Below are 15,076 nucleotides of genomic sequence, written 5' to 3'. Positions count from 1 at the left end.
TATAAAAAATACTGTATTTTTTCAGTTACCTTCATCAGTTGAGATAAATAACACTGCTGGCTAAACTTCTAACAGTCTTAAAGGGTCACTATAGTCACTATAATACCTACAGCGTATTGAATTTGTTCTGGTGAGTAGAATCATTACCTTCAGGCTTTTTGCTGTAAACACTGTCTTTTCAGAGAAAATGCAGTGTTCACATTACAGCCTAGTGATAACTTCACTGTCCACGCCTTAGATGGCTGTTAGAGATCCTTCCTGGGTCATGGCTTCCTAAAATGCATCCAAACATTCAGTATCTCCTCCCTCTGCATGCAGACACTGAACTTTCCTCATTGAGATTCATTGATTCAATTAATCTCTATGAGGAGAGGCCGATTGGCCAGGGCTGTGTTTGAATCATGCTGGCTCTGCCCCTGATCTGCCTCTTTGTCAGTCTCAGCCAATCCTATGGGGAAGCATTGTGATTGGATCAGACTACCACTTCTGATGATGTCAGCAGACTGCTTGTTTTTTTTTAGGCTAACAGCATGCAGAGCTACAGCTTCTGGCTTGAATACAGTGATATTTTGCTATATTTATGGAAGCAGGAGAGGCCCTGGGGGCTAGATGGTGGTTTTAACACTATAGGGTCAGGAATACATGCTTGTGTTCCTGACCCTATAGTGATCCTTTAAAGAATGTGTATTCTAGCAATCATAAAGGCCTGTTTCCTAAACATTTTTTGTATATTTTTTATATTATCGTGGATGCTACAGGTGGAACTGGATCCTAATTCTGGAATTTTTATAACCATGAACCCTGCTGGAAAAGGATACGGAGGCCGCCAGAAGCTCCCAGATAACCTGAAACAACTTTTCCGCCCTGTAGCCATGTCCCGTCCTGACAATGAACTAATTGCTGAAGTAATCCTTTATTCTGAGGGGTTTAAAGAGGCCAAGGCAATTGGCAGAAAGCTAGTGGCAATATTTAATCTAGCCAGGTACAATATTGTTATTTTCAAACCTTTCTTATTAAACATATTACCCGTTTCAATATTTTGAGGTAATTACTTAGTTTCCTCCACACAGAGAGCTCCTGACTCCCCAGCAACATTACGACTGGGGCTTGCGAGCACTAAAAACGGTTTTAAAAGGATGTGGGAATCTTCTTCACATACAAAAGAAAAATGGAATAAACAAAAAAAGTAAGTATATCAGTATAGTAAATTAGCAAATTTGGGTTTATTTACCAAACAATAATTTGGGGTGCATTGAAAGCTACATTTTAAGATAAAAGCTAAATAATTGCCTGAAACGGACACTACAGTCACCAGAACAGCTACAGCTTATATTTGTTCTGGTGAGTATAACCATTCCCTTCAGGCTTTTTGTAGCAAACACGGTCTTTTCAGAGAAAATGCTGTGTTTACATTACAGCCACAGGCCACTCCTCAGATGTTTACTAGATGTGCTTTCTGGGGCAGTGCTGCACAGTGTGCAGTACTGACATTTAGTGTCTCCACCCTCTGCTTGGAGGCACTGGACTTTCCTCATAAATGCATTGATTCAATTCATATCTATGAGGAGATGCTGATTGGCCAGGGCTGTGTTTGACTTGTGCTGTCTCTGCCCCTGATCTGCCTCCTTGACAGTCCCAGACAATCCTATGGGGAAGCATTGTGATTGGCTCAGAACAACACTTTTTATGATGTCAGCCATGCAGGCAGATCAGGGGCAGAGCCAACAGCTGAAGACTTGAACAAAAGTGGTTTAAACACTATAGGGTCAGGAAAACATGTTTGTGTTCTTGCCTTTCTAGAGCTCATTTAAAGTATTGGCTTAAAGGTTAGAGAGAAAATGTTGCCTCATCTTCCACAAGATTTTTGTTCCAATAGCAGTTCCCCAAAGGAAGCAAAGAGTACCCTGCCACCACATAGACTGTTGCAGTGTTTGTTTTCAGTTAATGGCAGTGGTTGAATAAGAGGTCTACATACCATTTGCTGATGGTTTGATAACTGTGGTCTGTAGGCGCCGGTTACCTCCTATATGAACTCCAGAAGCTCTCTGCTTTGCGTTAAGCCTGGCAGTGCATGGCTAAGCCTATTGGCTGACACTCTTAGCCAGTGACGTGGACTGGTATTGCATGGTTTAGCTCTGGTGCGCTAATGGAAGCTCCATGCAGTAGCTTCTGGCTTTCCATAGTGGAAGTGATCAGCACCTGGCAGGCCCCAGGTAAGTTGTCAAACGTTAACCGTGCACTGCAGTGATTATGGTGGTTGGTGTGTTCCTTTTAAAAATGCCAATTTTAATAGTTTCAAACATACATCAGATTCACATGTTAGTGTTTTGAATTGCATGCAGCCTTAAGTTATTTTACTTCCATTTCACAGTACTGAAAATGTTCATTAAACAAAATGTTTAAATTGCAGTCAATGAAAGCCACATTGTGGTGCAAGCCTTGCGGTTGAACACCATGTCAAAGCTTACATTTGCGGACTGTTCCCGGTGTGATGCACTCATCAAAGATATCTTTCCTGGAATTGATTTTGAGGATGTGCAGTACCTGGAGTTAAATTCTGCACTGCAGCAAGTTTTTGAGGAAGCAAATTTAGAAATCATTCCTAGCCAGGTAACTATAAACTCGCTCATATTAAAGCTACAAAGCATCATTTTGTTATGTCACAGTTTTACCCACGAACCAAGTCATTCATATTCCTTGTGCTGTGACTGATTTGTAAAATATATTACATTTCCTTAATGGGACTTATAGGCAGCAAAACAACTTAACAAAGCAGTTCACTGCTGAATTCTCTGCCTGTATCAAGTTTGTTTATATAGCCCAAGTCACACCTCCCTGCAAGTGACTTACACAGCCTTCAGAAACACTGCCTGTGAGGAGAGATCTAATGTTTAAACTTATTTTAATGCACATTCTGTTCAATTTAGAATGTCTAATCTCCTACTCTGTTAAGAGCCTGCTTGACCCCGAAGGAGCCTCCTGTTTAAGATTACAGCTCAATTTACAAAGCATGAGATATTAATTTTTAAAGCAAGTTAACATCTGATTAAATTTAAACAATTTTTCATGCAGACTGTGTCTGTCACAGCCAGGGGAGGTGTGGCTAGGGCTGCATGGACAGAAGCAAAAGTGATTTCACTCCTAAGTGGCAGAGACATGAATAGTTAGACTTCAGGGGCATTATCGTTACACCAAATTTATTTTATTAAACTAAAATAGTTTTAGTGCTTGTAGTGTCCCACTAAAGGTAGCCAGAATGGATCACTGTAATTGGTTGATTAGTGTGAAAGTATTTATGAAACATAAACCTGTTCCTGTTGTTTTACAGATTAAAAAAGCCTTGGAGTTGTATGAACAATTGCGTCAGAGAATGGGTGTAGTTATTGTTGGTCCTAGTGGTGCTGGCAAGTCAACATTATGGCGCATGCTACGAGCAGCACTTGGAAAGATTGGAAAAGTGGTCAAACAATATACTATGAATCCAAAAGCCATGCCCAGGCACCAGCTACTTGGTCACATAGACATGGACACAAGAGAGTGGTCAGATGGTGTTCTCACAAACAGTGCTCGTCAAGTAGTAAGGGAACCTCAAGGTAAATGCATTATTAACTACTGGGTAGCTGAACATTTAGATCTCACCTGCATTCCTAAATCCTTGCACAATCATTTTCATTTCTGTTTTCTTCTGTTTCATAGCCTGTGCATAGCCTGATAAGAGCAAATGCAAAATATGAGTAAATCTTGGTGTATTCTTCTGTTAAAATGCCCTGAATTTTGCTGTTATATACTTTTATGCATTAGCACCTACTTCTTATTTAAAGGTACTACTTTGCATCGAATAGGTTGTGTGTGACTTAAAGTACTTTAGCTTAATTAAGCAGTTTTAGCATATACAGGAAGGGAAAAAAGTATTTTGAACGTTTGCCCACTGACAAAGAAATGATCAGTCTATAATTTTAATGGTAGGTGTATATTAACAGTGAGAGACAGAATAACAAAAGAAAAATCCGGAAAAATGTCAAAAAAGTTGCAAATTGATTTGCATGTTAATGAGTAAAATAAGTATTTGACCCCCTTCAACTTAGTACTTGGTGGCAAAACCCTTATTGACAATCACAGAGGTCAGATGTTTCTTGTAGCTGGCCACCAGGTTTGCACACATCTCAGGAGGGATTTTGTCCCACTCCTCTTTGCAGATCCTCTCCAAGTCATTAAGGTTTTGAGGCTGACGTTTGGCAACTCAAACCTTCAGCTCCCTCCACAGATTTTCTATGGGATTAAGGTCTGAAAACTCCAGGACCTTAATGTGCTTCTTCTCGAGTCACTCCTTTGTTGCCTTGACTGTGTGTTTTGGGTCATTGTCATCCAAGACCCATTTTCAATGTCTTGGCTGAGGGAAGGAAGTTCTCACCCAAGATTTGACGGTACATGGCCCATCCATCGTCCCTTTGATACGGTGCAGTTGTCCTGTCTCCATATAATACAGAGAAGAATTACACAGTGGTTGTAGTACTAGGTGCTCAGAACACTTCCGTGTGGTGTCCCTTTAACCCGCACCTTAAATAAAATATGCAAAAAACTAAAACAATTGAGAGTGGATCACAATAAGGAAGGCTATTATACATACTTATCCATGTATAATGAGGTAGAAGTAGATTCTAAAAAAAACACATAAAAGAAACCAATAATGTAAATCTGTATGACAATTATATAAGAGAGAAGGTTTCTGGAATCACTAACAAAGGTGGAGCCAAAAGGTGACACTTGGGGGGCGTGGCCTGACTGCCGACAGTGATGGACGCCTAAAGTCAGAGCTCTGCACCGGAGGCTCCATAAACAGCACAATAACTAGCTGCAACCAATTTTGAAAGCACCAGAAAGAGCAACATATTGCCCCCAGTCTGTCCAGGTGGACCCATCGCGGATGTCAAGCCGAAAACTCAACAAAAAGGGGCCTAAGGACGCCATCTCGGTGGCTGACATGCTCGTCACACAGCGACCGTCGCCACGTGGCAACATGGCTGAGACCAACAACAGCCATCTAAGCTCCCCGGCCGAAAGCACAGCACAGGGACAGGCCCCTGACGCCTCCTCCGGCGCCATACTTCAATCGCTGGCCGAAGTCAAAGGTTACCTTGCGAGCGAAATTAAGCGCACAGCGGCGGAGGTGAAGGCCGAGATTGCCGCCATCGGTGCCCGCACAACAGCAGTGGAGCGTAAGGTAGCCACGATGGCCGCAGCGCAAAATGACACCGCCACACTCACAAACTCCCTGCAAAAAAGAATAACCGAAATGGAGATTGAACTGGAGGATGTCTCCAATCGATCGAGACGCAACAACTTGCGCATTAGGGGCCTACCCGAAACGGTGAATGAGGAAGAAATCGAAGCGGTACTAGTCCAATGCTTCCGTCAACACCTCCCAAACATCCCAGATCACCTCTGGCAAGTCGACAGGGCGCACAGGGCTCTCCGAGCCAAAGGACCGAGATCCGCCCCACCAAGAGACATAATAATAAAATGGCACTACTTCACCACAAAAGAAGCCATCCTGAAGCAAAGCAGACTGCGACCATTCGAGCACGAGGGCACAGAAATCCTCTTATATCAAGACATCGCACCGGCGACTCTTCTCCGCAGGCGGGCATGGAAGCCAGTCACTGACCTGCTCAGGCAAAAGGGAATTCGCTTCGCATGGGGATACCCCTTCAAGATCATCATCTTTCAAGGTCCCACTCCGGCCATCTTATTACCAACAACGAACATCCGAGATTTCATGAAAGATCTAGACATAACGGTACCGGATGATCTGCCACTGCCGACGACAAGTGGGACAACGGCACCAATACTACCTGACAGCTGGGAGGATCGCAACTCCCGACCAGCCTGAAACAAGGACTTCAGTAACGTATAATAACAAACTGAAAGCACACTAATGTTTTGTTTAGTTTATTGAAAATTTATTTTGCCATAGTTAAAGCCATTTGGCCAGGCGAGGTTAGGTTTCTCTTTAAGACAAATGTGATGGGGGTTCCGGGGGGAGAGTATGAAGGGCCTGGTGGGTCGGGGAAGTACCAGATATCGGGAGGGCCAGGGTCCTGAAAGGGAGATAGAGGCCAGCACCACAGTCCTTACAAAACGCCTCGAATATGGCCATGATAGTAAATAAAGCATGGAGGCGGATTGCCCCTAGAGACAACTTTTACACCAGGGTGGATGAGCGGTTCGATACATCACCCCCACCCCTGGGCCTATGCATGGTGTCTGCCGAACTACACTAAACTTTAATGTGGAACTTACTGGAGAACCCACTCTAAGGGGTCCTTGTGATGTTAGCGGGAATAGGGGGTACAATATGGCGGACCAGACTCCATTGTGGGGATGGTGGGGGTTTTCATTATGTGAAAGGGAGGGGCCGCGCCCTGGGGAGAGCGGGAGAGTCGGGCCTTGTGAACTGGCGTTCCCGCTCAAACTTGGGCGGCAGAGAACGGGATTACAGATGCGAGGCCCGCCCCGCTAATGACGCGAATTACGAGACGCATCCTCCCCCGGACGTTAAGACGGGGGGTCCGCTTGGAAGGGGACACGGGCCTGGGGAGACCATACACGCAGACACAGCCATAGGACCGGACCCCTGTATGCAGACACGCCGCAGACATAAAGGGTACCCCGGTGCCGAACTATACGTGCAAGCGGACCTAGGCTACACCCCCCCCCCCCACCTAGCACCTTAAACCCAGGGACCCGGAGAGTGGGAGGTGACAGACAACGCTACACATCTTGACCCCTGTAGGAATGGCAATCCACAGCAACAGTGCTGATAGCAAGGTTTTTAAATGAAGGAGTACCCCCCGACGGAAATAGGGACACCTGTGGGAAATAGACAAGGGACTGACCCCCCCCCCCCCCCCCCCCACGGTACACAAACCAACGGTTGCTAATATAAAAATGGGAGCCTCGCCAGGGTGCGAATCGGCTGAGCTTCCCCCCCGTTAGAGGAGACACCCTCAGCGCGGTGGACGCCCACCCCCTATTGCTCCTGGCGACGGATAAGACCCGGATAAAGTTACTAACTACTGTTCTGTATTGAACGTATAGTGAACCTGCGAGTTCACAAAGTTTATTTGCTTGTATTTTTAACCTACACATCTGTTTCTACCTAGGTTGTACACGCACTACAGCCTTTTCCTTCTCTCACCCCTTTTCCCTATACCCCCCCCCCCTACCACTTTCTCCACCTTCTTCTGGACTTGGGCACGATCCATTCTACGGGGCTCACGCCCACGGGGGTGAGCGGTACAACCTCAGACGGGACCACACTACTGTCAAATCTCTCACCACCTCTGGGGTAAGTCAGCCCACCTCAACCCGGCACGAACCATGGCCTTGAAAATCACATCCCTAAATGTGAATGGCCTCAATACACCCACTAAACGCAGACTACTTCTCAGGGAAGTGCGTCGCCAAAATGCCGACGTCGCTTTTGTACAAGAAACACACTTGACGCGAAATGTGACACTCACACTGTCAGACCACATATACACAAGAGCGTATGCATCACGTGCCCTAGGAAAGAAAAATGGGGTAGAAATATTACTCCACAAACGATGCCAGCTGCAGGTCACAAAAGTACACACAGACAAGGAAGGCCGGTGCGTGGTTCTATCAGGCACCCTACACTCCCACACATATCACTTGGTGAACGTATATGCCCCAAACTCCCCCTCACCGGAGTTCTGGGCAGACCTGGAAATAATGATCAACAACCTACCGAGGGGAATATTGATACTGGGAGGGGACCTAAACGCTACCCCGTGCCCTGCGATAGACCGAACTGGGGGCCAAAGACTCCCGAGATCGCAATACAGAGGGGGACAGGATAAACTCCTACACAAATTCATGCTTAACACAGGACTGCTGGACCCCTGGAGGATCCAGCACCCAAGTGATCATGACTATACATTCTACTCGGCCCCACACGCCACCTATTCCCGAATAGACCTTTTCCTCACGAACAGAATGGGTATGCAATGGGTAAAGACCACTGCTATTAACTTAATATCCTGGTCAGACCATGCAGACATTGAAATCACCTTGCAAACAGCAGGCACACGAACACCCTGGAAGTGGCGACTGAACACCGCCCTCCTTAAGATCCCACACATACAGGAAAGCATTAGGCAAGAGATTCGTAACTACTTTCAAGAAAATGATACACCAGACATCTCCCCAACAACCCTCTGGGCAGCCCATAAACCAGTAATAAGGGGCCTCCTCATAAAACTGGCCACACAGCATAAAAAAGAAAAATACGACAAACTCGTAGCCCTACAAAAGCAATTACGCAAAATAGAAATGCAACACAAACAGGCGGCAACTCACACTACAACGAGAGCCCTCCAAGACACAAGACGTAGGCTACGGGAATTAATGGTGGAAGAAGTCAGCAATGACATCCGACACACAAAAAGACTCTTTTACGAAAAGTCCAATAAAATGGACACCCTTCTGGCGAGAGCTCTAAAACCCAAAACAAGCAAAGCGCCAACCATAGCCATACGAAACAACCATGGGACTATTCTGACAGACCCTGCAGAGGTCAATAACGAATTCACGCATTTTTACGCCAACTTATATAACCACGCCCCATCTCAGACAGAGACTAATACGGAATATATGGGGGAGATCACGACCTTCCTCAACAAGGCACTGCCACCCAGCCTCCCCACACACCTTGTGGAACAACTAGGGGCCCCCATTGAGAGGGACGAGGTAGAGGCAGCCATGGCAGGACTCAAAGGGAATAAAGCCCCGGGGCCGGACGGCTTCGACGGCTCATACTATAAGACCTTCAAAGACGAGCTGGCGCCACATATCACTAAAATGTATAGAACATGGACAGAGGGGGAGACACCACACCAAGACCTCACGACGGCTGACATAGCCCTCATCCCCAAGCCAGACAGGGACCCCACGCAAGTCGCTAACTACAGGCCAATATCCCTCATAAATTTCGACCTTAAAGCATACGCCAAATTACTTGCCGGCCGATTGAACCCACTGCTCACCAGATACATTCATGCGGACCAAGTGGGTTTCGTTCCCACAAGACAGTTGTATGAAAACACAAGGAGGGCCGCAGACCTCATATGGAGGGCTCGAGAGACGAGAACGCCTTCGCTGATCCTCGCCTTGGATGCGGAGAAGGCGTTCGATAGGGTGCTCTGGCCCTACATGTTCACGCTACTACGTAAAATGCAACTGCCGGTCGCTTTTGTCACCGCAATACAGGCCCTCTACGCAAACCCCAGGGCACAAACACTGGTGCCGGGCACCTTACCGTGCCCCTTTGCCCTCAAAAACGGAACGCGCCAGGGGTGTCCACTATCCCCCCTCCTGTTCATCCTAGCCCTGGAGCCACTATTGATACGAATCAGAGACCACCCAGGGATCAGGGGCCTCCGAGTAGCGACAGAGGACTTTAAAGTCTCGGCGTATGCCGACGACGTTCTGCTAACCCTCTCTGAACCGAAGGACTCTGTACCCAACCTCCTAGACCTATTGGAAGAGTACAGACGGGTTTCGGGGTATCGAATAAATGTTGAAAAGTCGGTGGGCATGCCACTAGGCTTACAGGACACAGACACCAAATGGCTAGCCAGCACCTACAAGTTAAACATCACAAATCGACCGCTAAAATACTTAGGCGTCACACTCCCGCCAGACAACAACGACCTATACACAGAAAACTATAAACGCTTACTGACCACCCTAACGAAAGACCTTGCAACATGGCAAGTCAAACCCATCTCCTGGATAGGAAGACTACATAGTGTAAAGATGAATCTACTACCGCGCCTCCTGTTCCTCTTCCAGGCTCTACCAGTGAAGGTCACCAAGGGAGACCTTAAACCACTCCAGACAGCCATAGACGAATTTATATGGGCCGGGAAGAGGCACAGGATAGCCAGAACCACCTTACACACACCTAAAAGCAAAGGAGGCCTGGGCCTACCCAACTTACACGCCTACTACCTGGCGGCACAGCTAGCCCAAATTATAGAGTGGCATTCCCCACCCGACACCCACAGGTGGGTTGACCTTGAAACCCTCCTAATGAACACAGACCTTCCACAGTTCTGGATCTGGGTACCAAGACCCGATAGACCAGACCTTTCCACAAAGTGCCCGGCTATCCTGAACTCCATCAAAATTTGGGACTCCACAGCCCACAAACACGCGCTCACACACCCAATCTCCCCTCTTACGCCCTATCTACGTAACAGGGCATTCCCGCCCGGGCTGGCCGCTAGGGACTTCAGAGGAATAGAGAATACAGGTCTACAAAGATATCACCAGTTATACCACACCAACACGATAAGAACATTCGAGGAACTCAATGCCCTTGCCCCACTAACCACCAGAGACCATTTTAGATACATTCAGCTACGGGACTTTGCAGGCACGACACAGGTCAAAACAGCCGCCAGGGCCAAACTCACATTCTACGAAAAATTATGCGTGTCGGGGGGACCACGTACCGGCCTCATCACCCTTTTATACAACCAGCTCAGTGCACCACCTGATAAGGCCTACACCCCCTCATATGTTACACAATGGGAGGCTGACCTACAGCAAACCTTGGAGGGGGGGGAATGGCAAGATATCTGGGAGGCAGCAGCAAAGGCCTCTATATGCGTGATACACCAAGAGCAGTGTTATAAAACACTCATGAGGTGGTACACCACCCCGGTTAAGCTGTGCCGCATGGGTAAAACACCTTCCGACACATGCTGGAGGGGTTGCGGAGAAAAGGGCACATATCTGCATATGTGGTGGACATGCCCCAGGGTGGTGATTTACTGGGAGGAGGTAGCTCACCTCCTGACCGAAGTACTAAACAAGCCAATTAGGCCGGACCCATGGTCATTCCTAATAGCTAGACCTGTTGACTCATTGACTAATAAAGAGCAGAAGCTGTACAACAAACTTACACTGGCAGCACGACGAGCCCTAGCCCAGACGTGGTTACAAATCGACATGCCACAACATGAAAGACTCATAAGCAATATCCGAGAGGCCTAACTCATGGATAAATTAACGGCACAAGTTCGAGACACATACCCCTTATTCCTTAAAACATGGGAGCCATGGGAAGACTACACCAACCGTTGAGAAACATGCCTCGGATAGGTTTGACCAAGCACGCTGATCAGAAATTACAGACCCATGTACCGCTCACCCGACGACGGACACGCCCGTGCCCAACTCTATTCCCCCCCCCCTCCCCCCCCCCCCCTCTACTCTTTTCTTTCTTCTCGCATACCTGGACCCGTTGACTGGTCCCATTTCTAAAACTGTTTCATGCTAAATAGGAGTGTATGGGATGCAGATGATATACATGTTAATTATGTATCTGTACCCCGTGAGAATGGTGGTACACGATGACAATGGACATAAGCAATTGTCAACATATACAATTGAAGGCAATCTATAGCCCTGAACCAGTGCTACCGAACACACCACCAAAACGGAGGATACCACCTACCTACATAGGACGAGTTGAAAACAGCAAAGACTTGATACCTTCCCCCGTTCACACTATATGAAGGCATTATTGCATTGTATGTTGTTAACCTGTACAGTCAATGTCTAAATGAGATCTTTGCTATAGAAAAGGCACGTCCTATAGCTCACTTAAAGCCCTGCACTGCTATGTGCATGAAGTAGAAAATAATGAGTTAATTAAAAAATACTATGAAAAAAACTCCTTGGCGGACAGCGACGAAGTTCTGATGCTAGCTGAACAGACAGTGTCTGAAGTTCTATACCACTACTCAAATGTATGACATGTAATTCGGCTTTTGCACAAGCCAAAATGCTAATGTTGATTCGCTATGTCTGCCAAGATGGAAAAATAAAGAATTTAAAAAAAAAAAAAAAAAAAAAGGTGACACTTGGCTCTGGTGGTATGCGCCTGTGGAGCTTCAAATAATGATCCAACGCCCTCTGTGCATAGATGAGGAGGATACAAATGGATGGTACGGCACTTCGTTGGTAAAGTGAAAACTAATTTATTAGTAAGCAATAAAAGTAAAAACCCAATAGGGTATGAAAAATAAATAATACACCGTAAGTATTCCAAATATCCAATACACGTTTCGCCAAATTCGACTTCCTCAGTTGGATCGGTGTGATAGGAGTAGTTCGTTATCCAAGTCTTTAAATAGGGGAGAGATTTGTAATTCCCGAGCTTTCTTGTATGTTGGAACGCAACTTGCGTTCCACAAGTTTATTGGTGCTTCCGCCGATGTAACTTCCTGTTCGCTTCATTGGACTGCGTTTCAGTGCGTGGTGACGTAAAGTACTTGCATCTTCATCTCGATGTAACGCAAGATGCGTTCCAGTGCTTGTAATAATGTCATTTATATCCGGGTTCCGGAAATGATGCGCAATATGCGTTCCAACCTTTGATAAAATGAGTCTGAGTCCAATACAATAATAATAGTGGCAATCCAACCTACTAGAAAAAGGTAAATTAATAACAAGCTTCAAATGTGACAGATAAGATTGAATGATAAAATAAAAGTGCATAGTGAACATGCAATTAGTGAAAGTGATTTCATGAAAAAAAAAGACAACCCATGCTATATGTCACACACGTCATGTGTCCTTAAGGGGTTAAGGAAGCTAAAAAAAATATATATATATATATTTTTTAAAGAAGTGTATAGGGAAACTGTGTGATTTACAGCCCAGAGAGATGTGGCTAGAGCTCCATAAACAAAGGCAGGTAATTGAGTTAAAAAAACTGCAGGGTCATGATCTGTACACCAAAACAAGTTAATTAAGCTAAAATGGTTTTGGTGCTTACTGTCCCCTTATTAGATTTGCGCATGGGTAAAGGCACTTTAGCCTGAATCCCTAATATCTATTTGGTGAATTAGCTGACTGATGTAAATATAGCGCCTCCCTTGAGGTGAAGACACGATGTAGAGCGTTTATAAAGGTTGTGTTCTTTCTTTTAATGATCATATTAAAATTACAGGGATTTTTAGAAATACATTTGCGTTAGGTGATACTAGTTAGTCCAGGAAAGAATGGGTTAGAAAGAATGGTTTCAGAATTCATTTCATTTTACTTTGTGTTGTCGTACCCAGACATAAACTCTTGGATTATCTGTGATGGTGATATTGACCCAGAATGGATTGAATCTTTAAATTCTGTTCTTGATGACAATCGTCTTCTTACAATGCCCAGCGGAGAAAGAATTCAGTTTGGCCCCAATGTAAACTTCGTGTTTGAAACCCATGATTTAAGCAGTGCGTCTCCTGCAACCATATCAAGAATGGGAATGATTTTCTTAAGGTAAGAATAATGAGCATGCAGATTCATATTATGCATGGCTTTAGAGTGGAAGCGTCTGTCAGGGTCTCTGACCCTGTGTTCCGTCTTTAGAATAATCAAGTGTTTACTCTTGAGTTCACTCTACTTTATATGAGAAAGTCTGAAATGTGAGAGTTGAGCTAAAGACTGACATTAGAGGTCCCTAGTCAGTGAAGAAGCAGAAGCATTGTCAAGTTCATTCCTGAGATGAGGGGCAGATGGAAGAAAAAAAAAAAGCACTCCGGTTAATTCTGAGGGTGCGTGGCAATACGGAGAACAACTGCTTAAGGGTCCTTTGTGTTTGCATGTTTACTATATGCCATTGACAAGATGAAGAAGCTAAACCCCAGAATCAGGGCACCAGAAATAATTACCATGGGAAGAAGGTGGGCTTATGAAGAAACCAAGGAAGACTTAGCTGCTAGCACAGAAATGAATACATGTCACATGTACTTTGCCTGGTATTGTGTTTAAACTGATGGCCATTCTGCTAGAGCAAGATATGCTTATTCACCTTTTCCGCACTGCAGGTATTGTACAGATGGTATAAGCAAAAAAAGGGGGGGATGATCTGCTGAAGCAATCACAAATAAAGCAACATAGCGTATACCTGTGTATATAAACAGATTATAGGAATTGCGTTCACAAGTGGCCACTCACACTTTTACTGAAGTTTGCAAGCCTTGAATATTTATTTATTTTCAAGATGAGAATTCCAAATCTTCTATCTGGGTTAGAATCTCCATAGATGCATTTAGATATATGTCCTCAAGAAAGGAAATATTATAAAATTGAGGTGCACATGCAGAGTGAAGTACAAAAATGAGTTTTAATAACTTACATCAAAATATAAAATCATCAGTGCAGTCCCTCTATATCACCACCAGGGGTCCTACGCGTTTCATCCAGAAAAATAGGACTTCCTCACGGACTTGCGTGGTGTATGATCAACAGATACAAATAAACATAAAATAATTATTTTATGTTCATTTGTATCTGTTGACCATCCCCCCTTTTTTTGCTTATACTGTGTGGAAGACAAGAGGAAGTCTTTGGGGATATTGTTGGGAAACTTATCCTATGCAGGGAAGTTTCTTTCTGCTGATATAAATTGAGCACTTATTACACTGTGGTTGGTGCACACACATTGTTTCTTTTTGAACTATTGTACAGATGGTTTTGGCAAAGACATGCCCCTACATTTGGAGTAAGAGGCCTGCATCAAAGCACAACCATAACAACTGCCTGAATCTTTAATGCGCTACACATAACTACCTTCTCTCCTTCATGTAAATCTTATTATACAACTTTTGACTTATTAGTAAATCTACTCCGACATGTAATTTGTCTAATGTTTTAATTATGCCATTTTAAAACTGATATGATGTATTTTCCGTACTAAATTCACATCTTCTTTTTATATTTGAAAAGTGATGAAAACACAGATCTTAACTCTCTGATTCGATCATGGCTTCGCGGACAGCCTGAGAACCTAAGAAACAATTTGGAAAATTGGATTGGAGACTATTTCGAAAAGGGTTTAAACTGGGTTCTCATACAGGTAATTTAGCTAGCAATACATATCCCTGTCAATTTTTTACAGCTTTCCATTGTCCTCTAATGACTTGCTGGGAACTTTGTCAAATTAAGATTGAAGTAGGTTCATATACAAAAGGCTTCTGACTGCGAT

At 44.8% G+C, this 15,076-nt stretch overlaps 1 protein-coding gene across 1 annotated transcript in view; it reads left to right on the top strand.

The window, feature by feature from the left end:
- The window catches only part of DYNC2H1 (dynein cytoplasmic 2 heavy chain 1), a 330,703-nt gene that overhangs the window by 64,833 nt on the left and 250,794 nt on the right, over nucleotides 1-15,076 (top strand). Inside the window, exons 35-40 of the mRNA XM_063430335.1 lie at nucleotides 759-982; nucleotides 1,071-1,186; nucleotides 2,411-2,610; nucleotides 3,329-3,593; nucleotides 13,161-13,368; nucleotides 14,818-14,947. Coding sequence (XP_063286405.1) covers nucleotides 759-982; nucleotides 1,071-1,186; nucleotides 2,411-2,610; nucleotides 3,329-3,593; nucleotides 13,161-13,368; nucleotides 14,818-14,947 — 1,143 coding nt within the window. The remainder of the gene's footprint in view (nucleotides 1-758; nucleotides 983-1,070; nucleotides 1,187-2,410; nucleotides 2,611-3,328; nucleotides 3,594-13,160; nucleotides 13,369-14,817; nucleotides 14,948-15,076) is intronic.

The sequence above is a fragment of the Pelobates fuscus genome, chromosome 1 (genome assembly GCF_036172605.1).
Source record: "Pelobates fuscus isolate aPelFus1 chromosome 1, aPelFus1.pri, whole genome shotgun sequence".
In the NCBI taxonomy this organism is placed as follows: Eukaryota; Metazoa; Chordata; class Amphibia; order Anura; family Pelobatidae; genus Pelobates; species Pelobates fuscus.
This window is presented reverse-complemented; position numbering and strand designations above follow the sequence as displayed.